General features: G+C 46.0%; 1 protein-coding gene across 7 annotated transcripts in view; it reads left to right on the plus strand.

Annotated features, from left to right (window-relative positions):
* The window catches only part of LOC139554568 (microtubule-actin cross-linking factor 1-like), a 253,793-nt gene that overhangs the window by 97,012 nt on the left and 139,049 nt on the right, over positions 1 to 17,732 (plus strand). For 4 of the 7 annotated variants that reach the window (XM_071367484.1, XM_071367485.1, XM_071367486.1 and 1 more), the window contains exons 3-6: positions 2,373 to 2,434; positions 10,239 to 10,328; positions 13,881 to 13,958; positions 14,628 to 14,720. In XM_071367484.1, coding sequence (XP_071223585.1) covers positions 2,373 to 2,434; positions 10,239 to 10,328; positions 13,881 to 13,958; positions 14,628 to 14,720 — 323 coding nt within the window. Of the gene's footprint in view, positions 1 to 2,372; positions 2,435 to 10,238; positions 10,329 to 12,792; positions 12,892 to 13,880; positions 13,959 to 14,627; positions 14,721 to 17,732 lie in introns of all 7 variants that reach the window. The other 3 variants (XM_071367478.1, XM_071367481.1, XM_071367483.1) reach the window with 1 other exon arrangement.

The raw sequence follows: 17,732 nt of genomic DNA on the forward strand, positions 1-17,732 counted from the left end.
CTTCCATTTAAGAATGATGGAGGACACCTGTGTTCTAGGGGACCTTCAATGCTGCAGACATTTTTTGGTACCCGTCCCCAGATCTGTGCCTCGTCATAATCCTGTCTCGGAGCTCTACGGACAATTCCTTCGACCTCATGGCTTGGTTTTTTCTCTGACATGCACTGTCATCTGTGGACCTTATCTACACAGTTGGGTGCCTTTTCAAATCATGTCCAATCAATTGAATTTACCACAGGTGGACTTCAATCAAGTTGTACAAACATCTCAAGGATGATCAATGGAAACAGGATACACCTGAGCTACATTTCGAGTCTCATAACAAAGGGTCTGAATACTTATTTAAGTAAGGGTTTTCTCTTTTTTTATACATTTGCAAAACATTTTAAAAACCTGTTTTCGCTTTGTCATTATGGGGTATTGTGTGTAGATTGAGGAAATAAAAAATGTAAAAATCCATTTTAGAATAAGGCTGTAACTTAACAAAATGGGGAAAAGGTGAAGGGGTCTGAATACTTTCCCGAAGGCACTGTATACTGTCACCAATAGCAGATTTTTTTGACTACAGAGCCTAACCTAAATGTCGCAAAGAAAGCATAGTGTTTCTACTGAGCGGGCTAGGCTAGCTTAGCAGGTTTGTTAACTGAAGCATGCTTTCCTGTTGAAACAATTTAGCAAGAGAGCATGTTGAAATGCGTGTGTGTGTTCCTTGGGCTTGCCCCCCTCATGTTCATAATGAGTCATATAGTGTGTGTGTGTGTGTGTGTGTGTGTGTCAGCACTGGGGTTGACTGCGTTCAGGTGTTTGACCACTAAAAATATTGTTTGAACAGACAAGCTTTTGAAGTGCAGTCTCGTCAAATATCAGTCTGCCGTTATCAAAAAGAGGCCGCAAACAGATATAAAAGCTCACTAAGACCACTTGTGTTTGCGAACTGGGAAACGTGTGCGAGAGAGTGTGTGCGTTCACACAGGTCTACATACGTTACACACCACATTAAAAACTATCTCCCTCCGCGTGGCCGCTCGGTGTCATAGCGTCACCACAGCAACCACATCAGCTGTGGAGCCTATTAGTGTCGAGTTGGGGAAGTACCAGCAGGAACTATTCTCTGATTGGTTGGCGCAAAGCAGAGAAGGGGAGAAAGCAGTCACTAGGTAGCCATGCTATAAAGAACAAGTGTGTTAATATTGCCAAATATGATATATTCTCATTATAGGAGGTTAAGATATACAGTTTGTATGTGGGTTTTGGGTAGAGGTTCAAATCACGTTAGCTGTTAAATACCTCCACAATTTATGTACTTTCTAACATTGCCAGATAGTAACAACCAGGGAATGCGGGAAGAGGCATTCCATTGGAGGGAGTCGGGTATGAACAGGAAGGCAGGAAACGCAGAGCTACCCGTTTGCATGCCATACATAGAGACCCAGATATGAGAAGAGGAGGCTCCATGGGCTGTGGGGGAGGGGGAGATAACAGCAACGAAGCCTGCCATCAGGCTCTATTCTGGGCATCGCTGTGTCACTCCTCTGGCCTCTGGATGACGCGGTCTGAACTGAGCTCAGAACAGACAAACCGAAATAGGATGATAGAGGGGGAAAAAAGTATGTGTGTGTGTGATGGAAAAAGAGTGAGTGAGAGGGAAAGCTGGAGTACATTATTTGGCGCTATTGAATAAGCGCGCACTCGCGTAAAAGATGGTTCACAATTGAGTCGTGGAGTGTGAACAAAAGGGGAGGGTGTGTATAAGGATAATCTATTAGCAGCTCTATGTCCGTCAGTCTTTGGCAGAGGGAACTTTGTGAATGAGAGAACATGTAAAGGACTTGTCAACACTCCTATTCACTATGCAACCCACATTACTGTCAATATAAAGCCATTACCTTATTTTCTCCTCATCAATTCTTACGAAATCACTGTTTAGGTCCAGAGGTTAGCTCACTAGCCTATAATTTGACTGAGGTTAATTGATATAATAGGATCATTGTTCCTCGATGGAGTTTACTGTAGCTGGGTAGAATGACGCTGCAGTGTCAACAAATGTACTTCTCGCACAAAACAAAGGCATGACGAGGCACATTTCTTCCAGACGCTACCAAGGCAGCAGACATTGCTGTTGAGTCCTCCAGTTCAGACAAATAGATTTAGTGGAACACTGTCTGAACCAGACAGCTAGCCTGGTTAAATCTGACTAAACGCTGCACTCCCAGGCTACCAGACCGCTTCAGTATAGAGTGTCACAAAGTGTTTCAGGGCGATGGAGAGTGCGTCTCTAAAAAATACAGTGCTGAGGAATGACGCTGCACTATACGTGTTATATAATGAACTCTCTCCTTTTTCTCCCTCTTGCTCCCTCTTTTCTTCTCCAGATGAGCGAGACAGGGTGCAGAAGAAAACGTTCATGAAATGGGTGAACAAACATCTCATCAAGGTATAGTACAGAATCGCAGCATCATTTTGGGGGTTGGTGGGGGGTTGTGGTGCAACACACACAAGCAGAGACAGATTGTGTCTCAGGCCATCATAGAAATTAATCAAGTAGAATAGTGGTGCTAGATTATTTGTTAAATTCCACACAGTGCCTCCAGCACTGACTCAGTTTTTGCTTACTGTGTGCCTGTGTCTGGCTAACATTCTTCTCATTACTCTGTGAGAGCAGATGCACTGAGTTAATAAGGCTGTTATTATTTTTTCTAATAGTATGATTAGAGGTAGTAGCAGGCTGAGGTGACCAGGTGATATTACTGCGTCTGTCTGGCATTAAATTCATGTAATAGTTTATCTCTCATTGGCATTATGACTGGAAGTAATGACTTTGTCTGTCTCAGGGCTGTTGTCTGTATGGGGTTGTCGGTCTTGGTGCTTGTTTGTTCCGGACTTTCTCTTTTTGTCTGTATGTCTGGGTGCTCTTTCTCTCTCTACGACTTATCTAAAGTATTTATAAAAAATTAAGTCGGTCTGTTAGGGTTGGGCGGTATTCCAATTTTTATATCGACATACTGTCCTTCTTTCATCCCGGGGTTTACGGTATTACCGGTTTAGTACATAAGGGGACACCCAAAACAACCGCAAAAAAGCCCATTGGGCGTCTATCACCAGAATGCTAACACAATTAGAAGTAATAGCGAATTTCCATGGAGGTTGCTAGCTAAGTAGGCTATGGAGCGCAAACAGGAATTTTTTTAATTGCAAAGACAGGCAGTCCAGCTCATGAAAGGATATATACATACATACAGTTGAAGTCAGAAGTTTACATACACCTTAGCCAAATACATTTAAACTCAGTTTTTTACAATTCCTGACATTTAATCCTAGTAAAAAAATCCCTGTTTTAGGTCAGTTAGGATCACCACTTTATTTTAAGAATGTGAAATGTCAGAATAATAGTAGAGAGAATGATTTATTTCAGCTTTTATTTCTTTCATCACATTCCCAGTGGGTCAGAAGTTTACATACACTCAATTAGTATTTGGTAGCATTGCCTGTAAATTGTTTAACTTGGGTCAAACATTTCGGGTAGCCTTCCACAAGCTTCCCAAAATAAGTTGCGTGAATTTGGCCCATTCCTCCTGACAGAGCCAGGTTTGTAGGCCTCCTTGCTCGCACACGCTTTTTCAGTTCTGCCCACACATTTTCTATAGGATTGAGGTCAGGGCTTTGTGATGGCCACTCCAATACCTTGACTTTGTTGTCCTTAAGCCATTTTGCCACAACTTTGGAAGTATACTTGGGGTCATTGTCCATTTGGAAGACCCATTTCTGACCAAGCTTTAACTTCCTGACTGATGTCTTGAGATGTTGCTAAAATATATCCAATATATCCAATTTTTCTTCTGATGATGCCATCTATTTTGTGAAGTGCACCAGTCCCTCCTGCAGCAAAGCACCCCCACAACATGATGCTTCTACCCCTGTGCTTCACGGTTGGGATGGTGTTCTTCGGCTTGCAAGCCTCCCCCTTTTTCCTCGAAACATAACGATGGTCGTTATGGCCAAACAGTTCTATTTTTGTTTCATCAGACCAGAGGATATTTCTCCAAAAAGTACGATCTTTGTCCCCATGTGCAGTTGCAAACCGTAGTCTGGCTTTTTTTATGGCGGTTTTGGAGCAGTGGCTTCTTCCTTGCTGAGCGGCCTTTCAGGTTATGTGGATATAGATACTTTTGTACCTGTTTCCTCCAGCATCTTCACAAGGTCCTTTGTTCTGGGATTGATTCAAGCAAGAGGACCCGTACATTAGTGTCTAGTTTGAGAAACAGACTCCTCAAGTCCTCACCTGGCAGCTTCATTAAATAGTACCCGCAAAACACCAGTCTCAACGTCAACAGTGAAGTGGCGACTCCGGGATGCAGGGCCTTCAAGCTCGCAGCACTTACACACACCAACTAATTAATGGACTGCTGAATGTTTTTTTTTTTCCCTCTTGCTTTGCTTGCTCTTTTCCATAGCATTACCATCTCTAAGCTACGCAGGAAAGGGCTGAACATAGCTCATATTAAATATATATAGTCTTAGAAATTAAGTTAATTAAAAATCAATAACTTGCTAACATCAGATAACATTCATATATTAGCCATTTCTGAGACTCACTTAGATAATTAATTTGATGACACAGCTGTAGCAATATAAGGATACAACATCTATAGAAGAGACAGGAATGCTTATGGGGGAGGTGTTCCTGTGCATTGGGAAAGACTCTTAAACCTTTTCAACATATTGTTACGTTACAGCCTTATTCTAAAATTGATTACATTGTTTTTTTTCACTCATCAATCTACACACAATGCCCCATAATGACAAAGCAACAATTTTGGCAAATTTATCTAAAAGAAACTAAACTGGAAATTCACATTTACATAAGTATTCAGACCCTTTACTCAGTACTCTGTTGAAGCACCTTTGGCAGCGATTACAGCCTCGAGTCTTCTTGGATATGACGCAACAAGCTTGGCACACCTGTATTTGGGGAGTTTCTCCCATTCTTCTCTGCAGATCCTCTCAAGCTCTGTCAGGTTGGATGGGGAGCGTTGCTGCACAGCTATTTTCAGGTCTTTCCAGAAATGTTTGAACGAGTTCAAGTCGGATCTGGTTGGGCCACTCAAGGACATTCAGAGACTTGTCCCGAAGCCTCTCCTGCGTTGTCTTGGCTGTGTGCTTAGGGTCGTTGTCCTGTTGGAAGGTGAACTTTCGCCCCAGTCAGGTCCTGAGCGCTCTGGAGCAGGTTTTCATCATGGATCTCTTTGTACTTTGCTCGATCCTGACTAGTCTCCCAGTCCCTGTCACTGAAAAACATCCCCACAGCATGATGCTGCTACCACCATGCTTCACCGTAGGGATAGTATTGGCCTCGTGATGAGCGGTGCTTGGTTTCCTCCAGATGTGACACTTGGCATTCAGGGCAAAGAGTTCAATCTTGGTTTTATCAGACCAGAGAATCTTGCTTGACCAAGTGGGCTGTCATGTGCCTTTTACTGAGGAGTGTCTTCTGTCTGGCCACTCTACCATAAAGGCCTGATTGATGGAGTGCTGCAGAGATGGTTGTTCTTCTGGAAGGTTCTCCCATCGCCACAGAGGAACTCTGAATTTCTGTCATTGACCGTCGGATTTTTGACCAAGGCCCTTCTCCCCCGATTGCTCAGTTTGGTCGTGTGGCCAGTGCTAGGAAGAGTCTTGGGGGTTCCAAACTTCTTCCAGCTAAGAATGATGGAGGCCACTGTTCTTGGGGACCTTCAATGCTGCAGAAATGTTTTGGTACCCTTCCCCAGATCTGTGCCTCGACACAATCCTGTCTCGGAGCTCTACGGACAATTCCTTCGACCTGATGGCTTGGTTTTTGCTCTGACATGCACTGTCAACTGTGGGAACTTATATAGACAGGAGGGTGGGTTTTCGAAATCATGTCCAATCAAATGAATTTATCATGTGGACTCCAATCAGGTTGTAGAAACATCTCAAGGATGATCAATGGAAACAGGATGCACCTGGGCACAATACCGAGTCTCCTAGCAAAGGGTCTGAATACTTATGTAAATATTTATGTTTTTGTTATTTTTAATCCATTTGCAAAAGTTCTCTAAAATCCTGTTTTTCCCTTTGTCATTATGGGTTATTGTGTGTAGATTGAGGAGGATTACTTCTGTAATTAATACTTCTGTAATGTAACAAAATGTGGGGGAAATCCTGACCTAAAGCGATACGTCTTCAGTCTCTTGTAGTCTAGTATGGAATAGAATGAATCATGCATGTTCCTTTTTCTATTCCTGTCCTATCAGTCTAGTTCCTGTATACTGTTGACGTTCCACCCGGGCGCAGGTGTTTACGTAGCACAGAGTGGCGGTTCAGTAGAGATGCTGACAGAGTACAAGTGACATCACCCAGTCGGTCTACCTGTTCCTGTGTTTCTTGGCTCTCTCCGTTCACTGACAATCACCTGACTGCACCCATGTTTATCATGCAACCAATCTCCTCACATCAGCTGACAGACAGGTGGCTGTGGTCGGGGTGTGTGTCGTCATGTGGTCAGGTCCGTGTGTATGGCTGCCTCTGGGAGTGTGTGTGTGTACAGATCAAACACACATCCATATAAACACTGCCCTCACTGTGAACTGTGGTTTTAGGTACCTGTGTTGACAGCTTGCCAGGAACGCAATGACACAACTAGGGCCGGTTTCCCAAACACAGATTTGACCTAATACTGGACTAATAAGCATACTAAATGGAGAATCTCCATTTAAATGGCTTTTCAGCTCAGAACTAGGCTTAATCTGTGTCTGGGAAACTGGCCCTTAGACACACATACAGTGGACCTGTACCAGACAAGGCAGGTAGTGTGGTATTGATTGAATAGGGAAGAATATTGAATATTGTTTTCTGAGAGGCAGAGAAATGGGTCCAGTAAATTGAGCGAAGGTGGCCTCTGTCTCTCTCTCTCTCTCTCTCTCTCTCTCTCTCTCTCTCTCTCTCTCTCTCTCTCTCTCTGTCTCTCTCTGTCTCTCTCTGTCTCTCTCTGTCTCTCTCTGTCTCTCTCTGTCTCTCTCTGTCTCTCTCTGTCTCTCTGTCTCTCTCTCTGTCTCTCTCTCTCTCTCCTGTCTCTCTCTGTCTCTCTCTCTCTCTCTCTCTCTCTCTCTCTCTCCTGTCTCTCTCTCTCTCTCTCCTGTCTCTCTCTCTCTCTCTCTCTCTCTCTCTCTCTCTCTCTCTCTCTCTCTCTCCTGTCTCTCTCTCTCTCTCTCTCTCTCTCTCTCCTCTCTCTCCTGTCTCTCTCTCTCTCCTCTCTCTCTCTCTCTCTCTCTCTCTCTCTCTCTCTCCTGTCTCTCTCTCTCTCTCTCTCCTCTCTCTCTCTCTCTCTCTCTCTCTCTCTCTCTCCTGTCTCTCTCTCTCTCTCTCTCTCTCCTGTCTCTCTCTCTCTCTCTCTCTCTCCTGTCTCTCTCTCTCTCTCTCTCTCTCTCTCTCTCCTGTCTCTCTCTCTCTCTCTCTCTCTCTCTCTCCTGTCTCTCTCTCTCTCGCTCTCCTGTCTCTCTCTCGCTCGCTCTCCTGTCTCTCTCTCGCTCGCTCTCCTGTCTCTCTCGCTCTCTCGCGCTCTCTCCATCTCTCTCCTGTCTCTCCATCTCTCTCCTGTCTCTCCATCTCTCTCCTCTCTCTCCTGTCTCTCCATCTCTCTCCTCTCTCTCCTGTCTCTCCATCTCTCTCCTCTCCATCTGTCTCTCTCTCGCTCCTCTCTTTGTCGCGCTCTCCTCTCTCTCGCGCTCTCCTCTCTTTCTCTCTCTCTCTCTCTCTCTCTTGTCTCTCTCTCTCCTGTCTCTCTCTCCTGTCTCCTGTCTCTCCACCTTTCCCTCTCTCGCTCCTCTTTCTCGCGCTCTCGCTCCTCTTTCTCGCGCTCTCCTCTCTCTTTCTCTCTCGCGCTCTCCTCTCTTTCTCTCTCGCGCTCTCCTCTCTTTCTTGCGCTCTCCTCTCTCGCTGTCTCTGTTTCTCTCTCCTCTGTGTCTCTCTTCTCTCTCCTTCTCCCTCTCTCTCCTCCTCTCTCTCTCCCCCCTACTCTGTGTTATCGCACGCGGATCGTCATTTCCAGTCAGAAGTGGTACATCTCATTCCAACATCTCATTCCAAAATGTGATTATGTAACCTGTCAGCGGCGGGTGTGGCCGAAATAGCCGAATCCACATACTTCTTTGTATATATAGTGTATCTGTTATTAAGACTAAATTGCACATCCCCTCTTTTTCATCACACCGTTAGGCCACGCCCCTTTCACAGAAGGATAGAGGGTGTGAGAGAGGGAGAGCGAGCGAGAGCAAGAAAGAGATATGGAGAGAACTGGAGAGAGGGAGAGACTAAAAGAGAGCAGAGGGAGAGAATAAAGGAGAGAGCAGGGCAACAGAAGGATGTGAATAAAGTTTCCAGATGTCTTCTTATCTCGTTAGTTGTAGTCTTATGTGGGATTGGAGTATTGAGATGTACCCAGGGGGGAGAGCTGACCATTGAACAACAGGACACAGAGTAGGCCCATTTTTGCGTTTGGATTCTGAGATTAAAAGGCACAATCCGCCCTCTGCTGGAAGAATGTGGAATTTACGCTGTTGCAGTTCAGGGTTGAAATGCAGTGAAATGTTGACTTTTTTACAGCTCGTGCAGTTTTCTGGACTGCGTTGTGTAATGCGATGTCGCACTGTGGTCCTCTCACATATTTGTGTTGTGAATGTGATCCTTGACGGTTTAAGGTAATTCTGGGTGCTGAGATCAGTCTTGGCCTACCATGGCTCTAGCCATAGCACAAGAGGACTCCAGTTTAAATCAAACACTTCACCGCAGCCAATAGAATTTAAGTCCGGTCGGTACACATACACTCCTCAGCCTCAAGCTCCTCCCCTTCAGCTGTCAATCACTCCAAGGTAACCAAACAGCACTGTGGGAGTTTAATCCCGCAGGTCTGTGATAGGTCTGCGTTGACCTGCACCATCGTTTCACACGGACGACTTCTGTCCTCTTTTTTTTTAAGACTACCTTTTGTTTCTCTCAGTTTTGTTCTCCGAATAATGTTCTTAGGTTATCCGTCACTCAATGCAGACCAAGGATAGAACACAAGCAAGAGTGTTTACGTCTCCTCGTAATGAATCGCTCGTCCATCATCTCTCTCTTCTAGGAACCAAAGCCTATTCAAATGTTTATGTTACACTCAACGGCCTCCTTCACTCAGCTTTCTATCTGTTCTCCTCATGTTTATACATCTCCCTGTCATCCTTATTTCCTCTCTCTGTGTGTCTCTCTCTCTCTCCGGTTAGATGTACGTTTGTAATGTAATTGCGTGGAGGTTGTGGTGGTTCGTGAAGAGATTTTATGGAGGGGGTGTAATGTGGTGTTTTTAGTGTCATGAGGATGTCTCATAAAAGTAAGACAAAAAGTTTCTCTCTGTATCTCTGCCTCGGGTTAAACCATAGGTCATGGTTAGTAATTAGCCTCCTCTCTCTAAATGTCCAGCCTCTCCTCTCTCTAAATGTCCAGACTCTCCTCTCTCTAAATGTACAGACTCTCCTCTCTCTAAATGTACAGACTCTCCTCTCTCTAAATGTACAGACTCTCCTCTCTCTAAATGTACAGACTCTCCTCTCTCTAAATGTACAGACTCTCCTCTCTCTAAATGCCCAGCCTCTCCTCTCTCTAAATGCCCAGCCTCTCCTCTCTCTAAATGCCCAGCCTCTCCTCTCTCTAAATGCCCAGCCTCTCCTCTCTCTAAATGCCCAGCCTCTCCTCTCTCTAAATGTCCAGCCTCTCCTCTCTCTAAATGCCCAGCCTCTCCTCTCTCTCATCCTTGCTTCTTTTTCTCTCCCTCTTTTAATTCCTGGTTCTTAGCTACAGTTTTTAGCCTAGACATTGGGAGTCCATCAGCACGGTCTGAAAAGATGGCCCATTTTCACACCCAAGGTGATGAAATAGGCCTGCCAAAGCTGCGGAGTCGCCGTGCCAACGGTTGTCCCCGGACACCCTGGGCCAAGACGTCACATGGGGTCACAGCCGGAGCACGTGTTTTGTCGTCCTGGAAACTAAAGTCCCTAGCGGTGTTGCTTCTGTCAACAATGCTTTGTAAACACTGGGATGATATGAACAGGATGAGTACGTAATTAACACTCCTCTTTTTCTTTCCCTCTCTTTTGCTCTTTTTTTTCTCTCCCCCTCTCTCTTTCTCTGCCTCTTTCTCTGCCTCTCTCTCTCTGCCTCTCTCTCTCTCTCTGCCTCTCCGTCAGGTGAGGAAGCACATCACAGACCTGTACGAGGACCTGAGAGATGGGCACAACTTGATCTCCCTCCTGGAGGTCCTCTCTGGAGTCACCCTGGTAAGACGCACACACACTCACCCGGTCACAAACCTTCACACCTCGACGACCATCACTGTCATGCCCCGGTATACTGTGCCACACCCTGAGACACACCCTCCAGACACCTTGAGACACACCCCTGAGACACACCCTCCAGACACCTTGAGACACACCCCTGAGACACACCCTCCAGATACCCTCATGTTGAGAAAGACATCCTCAGAGCAGATCTTTAAGTGAACTTGGGTATATTGAATCATATCGTTCTCTAACAATGTCAATATTACATTGAGGGACATGCCTGTGTCCCTATCTGAACTTTTCTAAGAAGAAGAACTTTGACTGGAGGCCAATGGGCCCTGGTCAGAACTAGTGTAGTATGTAGGGAATAGGATGCCATTTCAGATGCAGATAAAGACTAGGCTAGGAGCACATGATGACTCACTGTAACTCAGTGACAGACGGGTGTATTAACATGATGACTCACTGTAACTCAGTGACAGACAGGTGTATTAACATGATGACTCACTGTAACTCAGTGACAGACGGGTGTATTAACATGATGACTCACTGTAACTCAGTGACAGACAGGTGTATTAACATGATGACTCACTGTAACTCAGTGACAGACAGGTGTATTAACATGATGACTCATTGTAACTCAGTGACAGACGGGTGTATTAACATGATGACTCACTGTAACTCAGTGACAGACGGGTGTATTAACATGATGACTCACTGTAACTCAGTGACAGACGGGTGTATTAACATGATGACTCACTGTAACTCAGTGACAGACGGGTGTATTAACATGATGACTCACTGTAACTCAGTGACAGACGGGTGTATTAACATGATGACTCACTGTAACTCAGTGACAGACGGGTGTATTAACATGATGACTCACTGTAACTCAGTGACAGACGGGTGTATTAACATGATGACTCACTGTAACTCAGTGACAGACGGGTGTATTAACATGATGACTCACTGTAACTCAGTGACAGACGGGTGTATTAACATGATGACTCACTGTAACTCAGTGACAGACGGGTGTATTAACATGATGACTCACTGTAACTCAGTGACAGACGGGTGTATTAACATGATGACTCACTGTAACTCAGTGACAGACGGGTGTATTAACATGATGACTCACTGTAACTCAGTGACAGACGGGTGTATTAACATGATGACTCACTGTAACTCAGTGACAGACGGGTGTATTAACATGATGACTCACTGTAACTCAGTGACAGACGGGTGTATTAACATGATGACTCACTGTAACTCAGTGACAGACGGGTGTATTAACATGATGACTCACTGTAACTCAGTGACAGACGGGTGTATTAACATGATGACTCACTGTAACTCAGTGACAGACGGGTGTATTAACATGATGACTCACTGTAACTCAGTGACAGACGGGTGTATTAACATGATGACTCACTGTAACTCAGTGACAGACGGGTGTATTAACATGATGACTCACTGTAACTCAGTGACAGACGGGTGTATTAACATGATGACTCACTGTAACTCAGTGACAGACAGGTGTATTAACATGATGACTCACTGTAACTCAGTGACAGACGGGTGTATTAACATGATGACTCACTGTAACTCAGTGACAGACGGGTGTATTAACATGATGACTCACTGTAACTCAGTGACAGACAGGTGTATTAACATGATGACTCACTGTAACTCAGTGACAGACAGGTGTATTAACATGATGACTCACTGTAACTCAGTGACAGACAGGTGTATTAACATGATGACTCATTGTAACTCAGTGACAGACAGGTGTATTAACATGATGACTCATTGTAACTCAGTGACAGACAGGTGTGTATTAAGATGAAAAGACTGACTGGTCCACCTAGATGCTGACTCCTTTTACTGTCTGTGAAGCATTCACCTCACATTTCAATCACTGAGTGTGTTACTGTGAGGGGGGAGAGACTATGTTACTGTGGGGGGGGAGAGACTGTGTTACTGTGAGGGGGGAGAGACTATGTTACTGTGGGGGGGGGAGAGACTGTGTTACTGTGGGGGGAGGAGAGTGTGTTACTGTGGGGGGGGGAGGAGACTATGTTACTGGGGGGGGAGAGAGACTGTGTTACTGTGGGGGGGGGAGGAGACTATGTTACTGGGGGGGGGGGACTATGTTACTGGGGGGGAGAGAGACTGTGTTACTGTGGGGGGGGGAGGAGACTATGTTACTGGGGGGGGGGGACTATGTTACTGGGGGGGGGAGAGTGTTTTCAATTATTATAATTCTTTGAATATATATTTTTTAAAGCTGGCCTGTTAGCGGTTTACATTTTGCTATGGCTTTCCTATTGCCCCAGCTGCACTTCATTTCCTCCTCCTCTACCTCCCTCTTTCTTTTGGAACATCACCTCATCCCTCCATACAATTCTTTCATCCTTCTCTCGTTCTCCTCATCCCCCCCCCCCACCCCTCCGGACGGTAGCAGCTCAAGGGCGTGTCCTCGCTGAGGAGGGTGTGTATGTCCCGAGCCCCCCCGCTCATCTTACTCGGGGGGGAGGAGGAAGAGGAAGGAGCTCAGGGAGTATGTTTGACCCCCCCCAACCCTCACGCTGATCCTCACCCCATAGACTGTGTTTTAAGACTGCATGCGAGTGGAGTTATGAATAGGCATTCCAAGACACACATTTACACACTCACACATTTTCTCAACGTTTTCCCATTCAACCACACACATTCTCAGTCACAGTTGCTTGACGCATGTGCAAACATTACACACACATCACTAAAAGCAATACAAAGTGATAGTCCGACCAATTCTTAAGGTTAAATAGCATTTCTACGGTCAGCATCTTCTCCCTGACCCTTCCCTTACCTCTCTTCCTCTGCATGGAGTTCTTGGTTTGGCCTGAGTGCTCCTTATAGTCCTGCTACAGTGCTGCTTCAGTGCTGCTACTGTTGACTGCAGTATACCTAACCCAGCCCAGCACAGTGGGACACACACACACTCCTGCGTCTTGCATTTCTAGCAGCTTTGCTGTGTGTGTGTGTGTGTGTGTGTGTGTGTGTGTGTGTGTGTGTGTGTGTGTGTGTGTGTGTGTGTGTGTGTGTGTGTGTGTGTGTGTGTGTGTGTGTGTGTGTGTGTGTGTGTGTGTGTGTGTGTGTGTGTGTGTGTGTGTGTGTGTGTGTGTGTCAGCCAGCCAGCCAGCCAGCCAAGGATTGTGTGTGTTCGAGAGAGCGGCAGTGAAAAAGTGTGTGTGTTTGAGGAAGTATTAGACTGTTTAAACCAGCATGGTTTGCAGATGTACATTTTCCTGTTTGCAGAATGTTTTTCCCGGGTTGTTTCCTGCTCTGCTGTGAGGATGGTTGTTGGCATGTCTTTGACAACAGTTGAAGACAGCGCCCTCTAGGATAATGGCTTGTCATTACAGCGGCCTATGCATTGTTTTCCGCTCACTGCACTTTGAATTGTGGAACGACACTTCTCACCACTTATATCTCTATCACTGGTCAGAATTGTGACTGATAATATCTCATTTTGTTTCCCCCCTTGATATCTTTTCTTTTCTTCAGCCCAGGGAAAAGGGTCGCATGCGATTTCACCGGCTCCAGAATGTTCAAATCGCCCTGGACTTCCTCAAACAGAGACAGGTACAACTGACACACACACACACACACACACACACACACACACACACACACACACACACACACACACACACACACACACACACACACATCTGCCGCTCTCAACCCACTTAATATCTCAACAGGTACTCATGCTCTCAGAAATACACATTGAGCTGAACTAAGCCAAATTCAACCACATCTGCTTTTGGGAATAGTTTTTTTTTCTTTTTTCGTTTGGTTTATTTGACCATGGGGTCTAAAAACCCCATACAAAGCACATCCATAAATAAAATCATTCAGGTGACCTCTCTCTCTCCTGTCCCAATATGTCAGTGCTGCATGACTGGGACTCCCAGATGACCACAGTCACACCTCACTAACCAATGCTGCACCTCTCTCTTAGAGACACCGGCTCTTACTCGACACGGGCTTCATCTCGGTAGCCTTCAGTGGCTTCCTCTCCATGTTTCATTGCTCTTATGTGCACTGATGTGAGAAAGACGCTCGGAATATGGAGGGTAGTCACACCCTTTTGTAGTATTCAACGTTGCAATAGAGAACAGGAAGTTAATAACATGGAGCACATGGGTACCCAACTCCAGTCCCCTTACAGCTTCCTAGTCTATGTCAAAGCGTTAATTAGTGTACCACTCGGCCAGCTGTTTAATCCTCCCGTTCTACATGGTCCAGGTCAAACTGGTGAACATCCGGAACGATGACATCACAGACGGCAACCCCAAGCTGACACTGGGCCTCATCTGGACCATCATCCTGCACTTCCAGGTCTGTGCTGCTCTGTGTCTTCTAGTTCTATGTCGAGGTTGGCCACCCTGCTCCAGACGTTGTGCTCTGATGTTGTGTGTGTATACACGGCACGCTGACTACTTCCTGCTGGCCTCTGGCCAGGTCCACCTGACGACAGAGGTCTCTAGTCTCAAGGGTCTTTACCTGGTTAAATGACGGTTAAATGAATTTCAAAAACGACGACACCTCCAAGTCAAATGTTATTAGTCACACGCGCCGAATACAACTGGTGTAGTGAAATGCTTACTTAAGTGACGGTTTCAAATTGGATCTGTCTCGGCAGGAAAATCGATTTATGACTAGCCGGCCTCACGGCAGTCAAGATGGTGGTTCAGATTAAATCATCTATCTAATTACCTTGAGCGCTTGTAGCAGTCCTGTGGGGGAGGGGTGGCGACTGAGCTTTACACTAGTTCTGCTGCATAGTATGGCGTGTGTGTGTGGGGAGGGGTGAAGGTCTAGCGTCCTACTCTTCTCCGTTTTGTTTGTTTCTAGTTGACTGAGTGAGCGTGGGGGGACGGAGGGTTGATGTGACTCCTTTATTATTTTCTTTGTCCTCTGTCAATATAAAGGACATTTAAAAAAATAAAAATAAAAATTATCAATGTTTTACAAGTAAAATCATATTTCTATGTTGTGGCTGATCTCTGTTGGTTTGCGAGTCTGCTATGGAACCAAATACACAAATCACTTTAACAGCACTTTTGTCAGATATATAGTTTACAGTTTTGCAAATCAGGATAATTGCTGCCACCTCATGACATTTGTTATTGAGGCTGCTGTTTTCGGTCACCTCCCTGTCCATATGGGCTAAAGGCATAGTGATAGTTCTGCTGTGGCCTATAGTCTAGTTCCCATCACTTGGAGACAGAGGTGGTGGCGATCCTTAGAGCTAATGGTGGATGTTGATCTCTCAGCCATGTCCTCTGCTGTCATATTGGGTTGTTGGGAGTACCAGGGTTGGCTCAGAGGCTCTGTCTGTCTGTGTGTGTGTGTGTGTGTTCTCTCAAACTTGTCCTCTGCTGTCATATTGGGTTGTTGGGAGTACCAGGGTTGGCTCAGAGGCTCTGTCTGTGTGTGTGTGTGTGTGTGTGTGTGTTCTCTCAAACTTGTCCTCTGCTGTCATATTGGGTTGTTGGGAGTACCAGGGTTGGCTCAGAGGCTCTGTCTGTGTGTGTGTGTGTGTGTGTGTGTGTGTTCTCTCAGACTTGTCCTCTGCTGTCATATTGGGTTGGTGGGAGTACCCGGGTTGGCCCAGAGGCTCTGTCTGTCTGTCTGTCTGTCTGTCTGTCTGTCTGTCTGTCTCTCTGTGTGTCTCTGTGTCTGTGTCTGTCTGTGTCTCTCTGTGTCTCTCTGTGTCTGTGTCTGTCTGTGTCTCTCTGTGTCTGTGTCTCTCTGTGTGTGTCTGTGTCTCTCTGTGTGTCTCTCTGTGTGTCTCTCTGTGTGTCTCTCTGTGTGTCTCTCTGTGTGTGTCTCTGTCTGTGTCTCTGTCTGTGTCTCTGTCTGTGTCTCTCTGTGTCTCTCTGTCTGTGTCTCTCTGTGTCTCTCTGTTTGTGTCTGTCTGTGTCTGTCTGTGTCTCTCTGTGTCTGTGTCTGTCTCTCTGTCTCTCTCTCTCTCTCTCTCTCTCTCTCTCTCTCTCTCTCTCTCTCTCTCTCTCTCTCTCTCTCTGTGTCTCTGTCTGTCTCTGTGTCTCTGTCTGTCTCTCTGTCTGTTTCTCTGTCTGTCTCTCTGTCTGTTTCTCTGTCTCTCTGTCTCTCTGTCTCTCTGTCTCTCTGTCTCTCTGTCTCTCTGTCTCTCTGTCTCTCTGTGTCTCTGTGTCTCTCTCTGTGTCTCTCTCTGTGTGTCTGTGTCTCTGTCTGTGTCTCTGTCTGTGTCTCTGTCTGTGTCTCTGTCTGTGTCTCTGTCTGTGTCTCTGTCTCTGTCTCTGTCTCTGTGTCTGTGTCTCTGTGTCTGTGTCTCTGTGTCTGTGTCTCTGTGTCTGTGTCTCTGTGTCTGTGTCTGTGTCTCTCTCTGTGTCCCTCTCTGTGTGTCTGTGTCTCTGTCTGTGTCTCTGTCTGTGTCTCTGTCTCTGTGTCTGTGTCTCTGTGTCTGTGTGTCTGTGTCTGTGTGTCTGTGTCTCTGTGTCTGTGTGTCTGTGTCTCTGTGTCTGTGTCTTTGTCTCTCTGTGTCTCTGTGTCTCTGTCTCTGTGTGTCTCTCTGTGTCTCTGTCTGTGTCTCTGTCTGTGTCTCTGTCTGTGTCTCTCTGTGTCTCCCTGTGTCTCTCTGTGTCTCCCTGTGTGTGTCTCTCTCTGTGTCTCTCTCTGTGTCTCTCTCTGTGTCTCTCTCTGTGTCTCTCTCTGTGTCTCTCTCTGTGTCTCTGTCTCTGTGTCTCTCTCTGTGTCTGTCTCTGTGTCTCTGTCTCTGTGTCTCTGTCTCTGTGTCTCTGTCTCTGTGTCTCTGTCTCTGTGTCTCTGTCTCTGTCTCTGTGTGTCTCTGTCTCTGTGTGTCTCTGTGTCTGTATCTGTCTCTCTCTGTGTCTCTCTCTCTGTCTCTCTCTGTGTCTCTCTCTCTGTGTCTCTCTCTCTGTGTCTCTCTCTCTGTGTCTCTCTCTCTGTGTCTCTCTCTGTCTCTGTGTGCGGCAGCTAGTTAGTTCTGTGCCAGGCGCAGACTAGGTTTAGGAGTCTTTAATGTATCTGGTCAATGGGGGAGTTGAGTTGTTTTGTTTGTAGATGTTGTTCCAACCTGCTTGTTGTGGAGACAGAGATGGCTTTAGTTCCAACCTGCTTGTTGTGGAGACAGAGATGGCTTTAGTTCCAACCTGCTTGTTGAGGAGACAGAGATGGCTTTAGTTCCAACCTGCTTGTTGTGGAGACAGAGATGGCTTTAGGGCAGCCTCCTATGGCTATGGTTTTGTGTGTGTATCTGTGAAGACACTAGTAGTGGTGTTTTAAAAGCTTGAGTGGAGTGGCTGTGTGTGTCGCATAGTTTTCCTTGGTATGTCCTTGTGCTGT

Source organism: Salvelinus alpinus, chromosome 26, assembly GCF_045679555.1.
Source record: "Salvelinus alpinus chromosome 26, SLU_Salpinus.1, whole genome shotgun sequence".
NCBI lineage: Eukaryota > Metazoa > Chordata > Actinopteri > Salmoniformes > Salmonidae > Salvelinus > Salvelinus alpinus.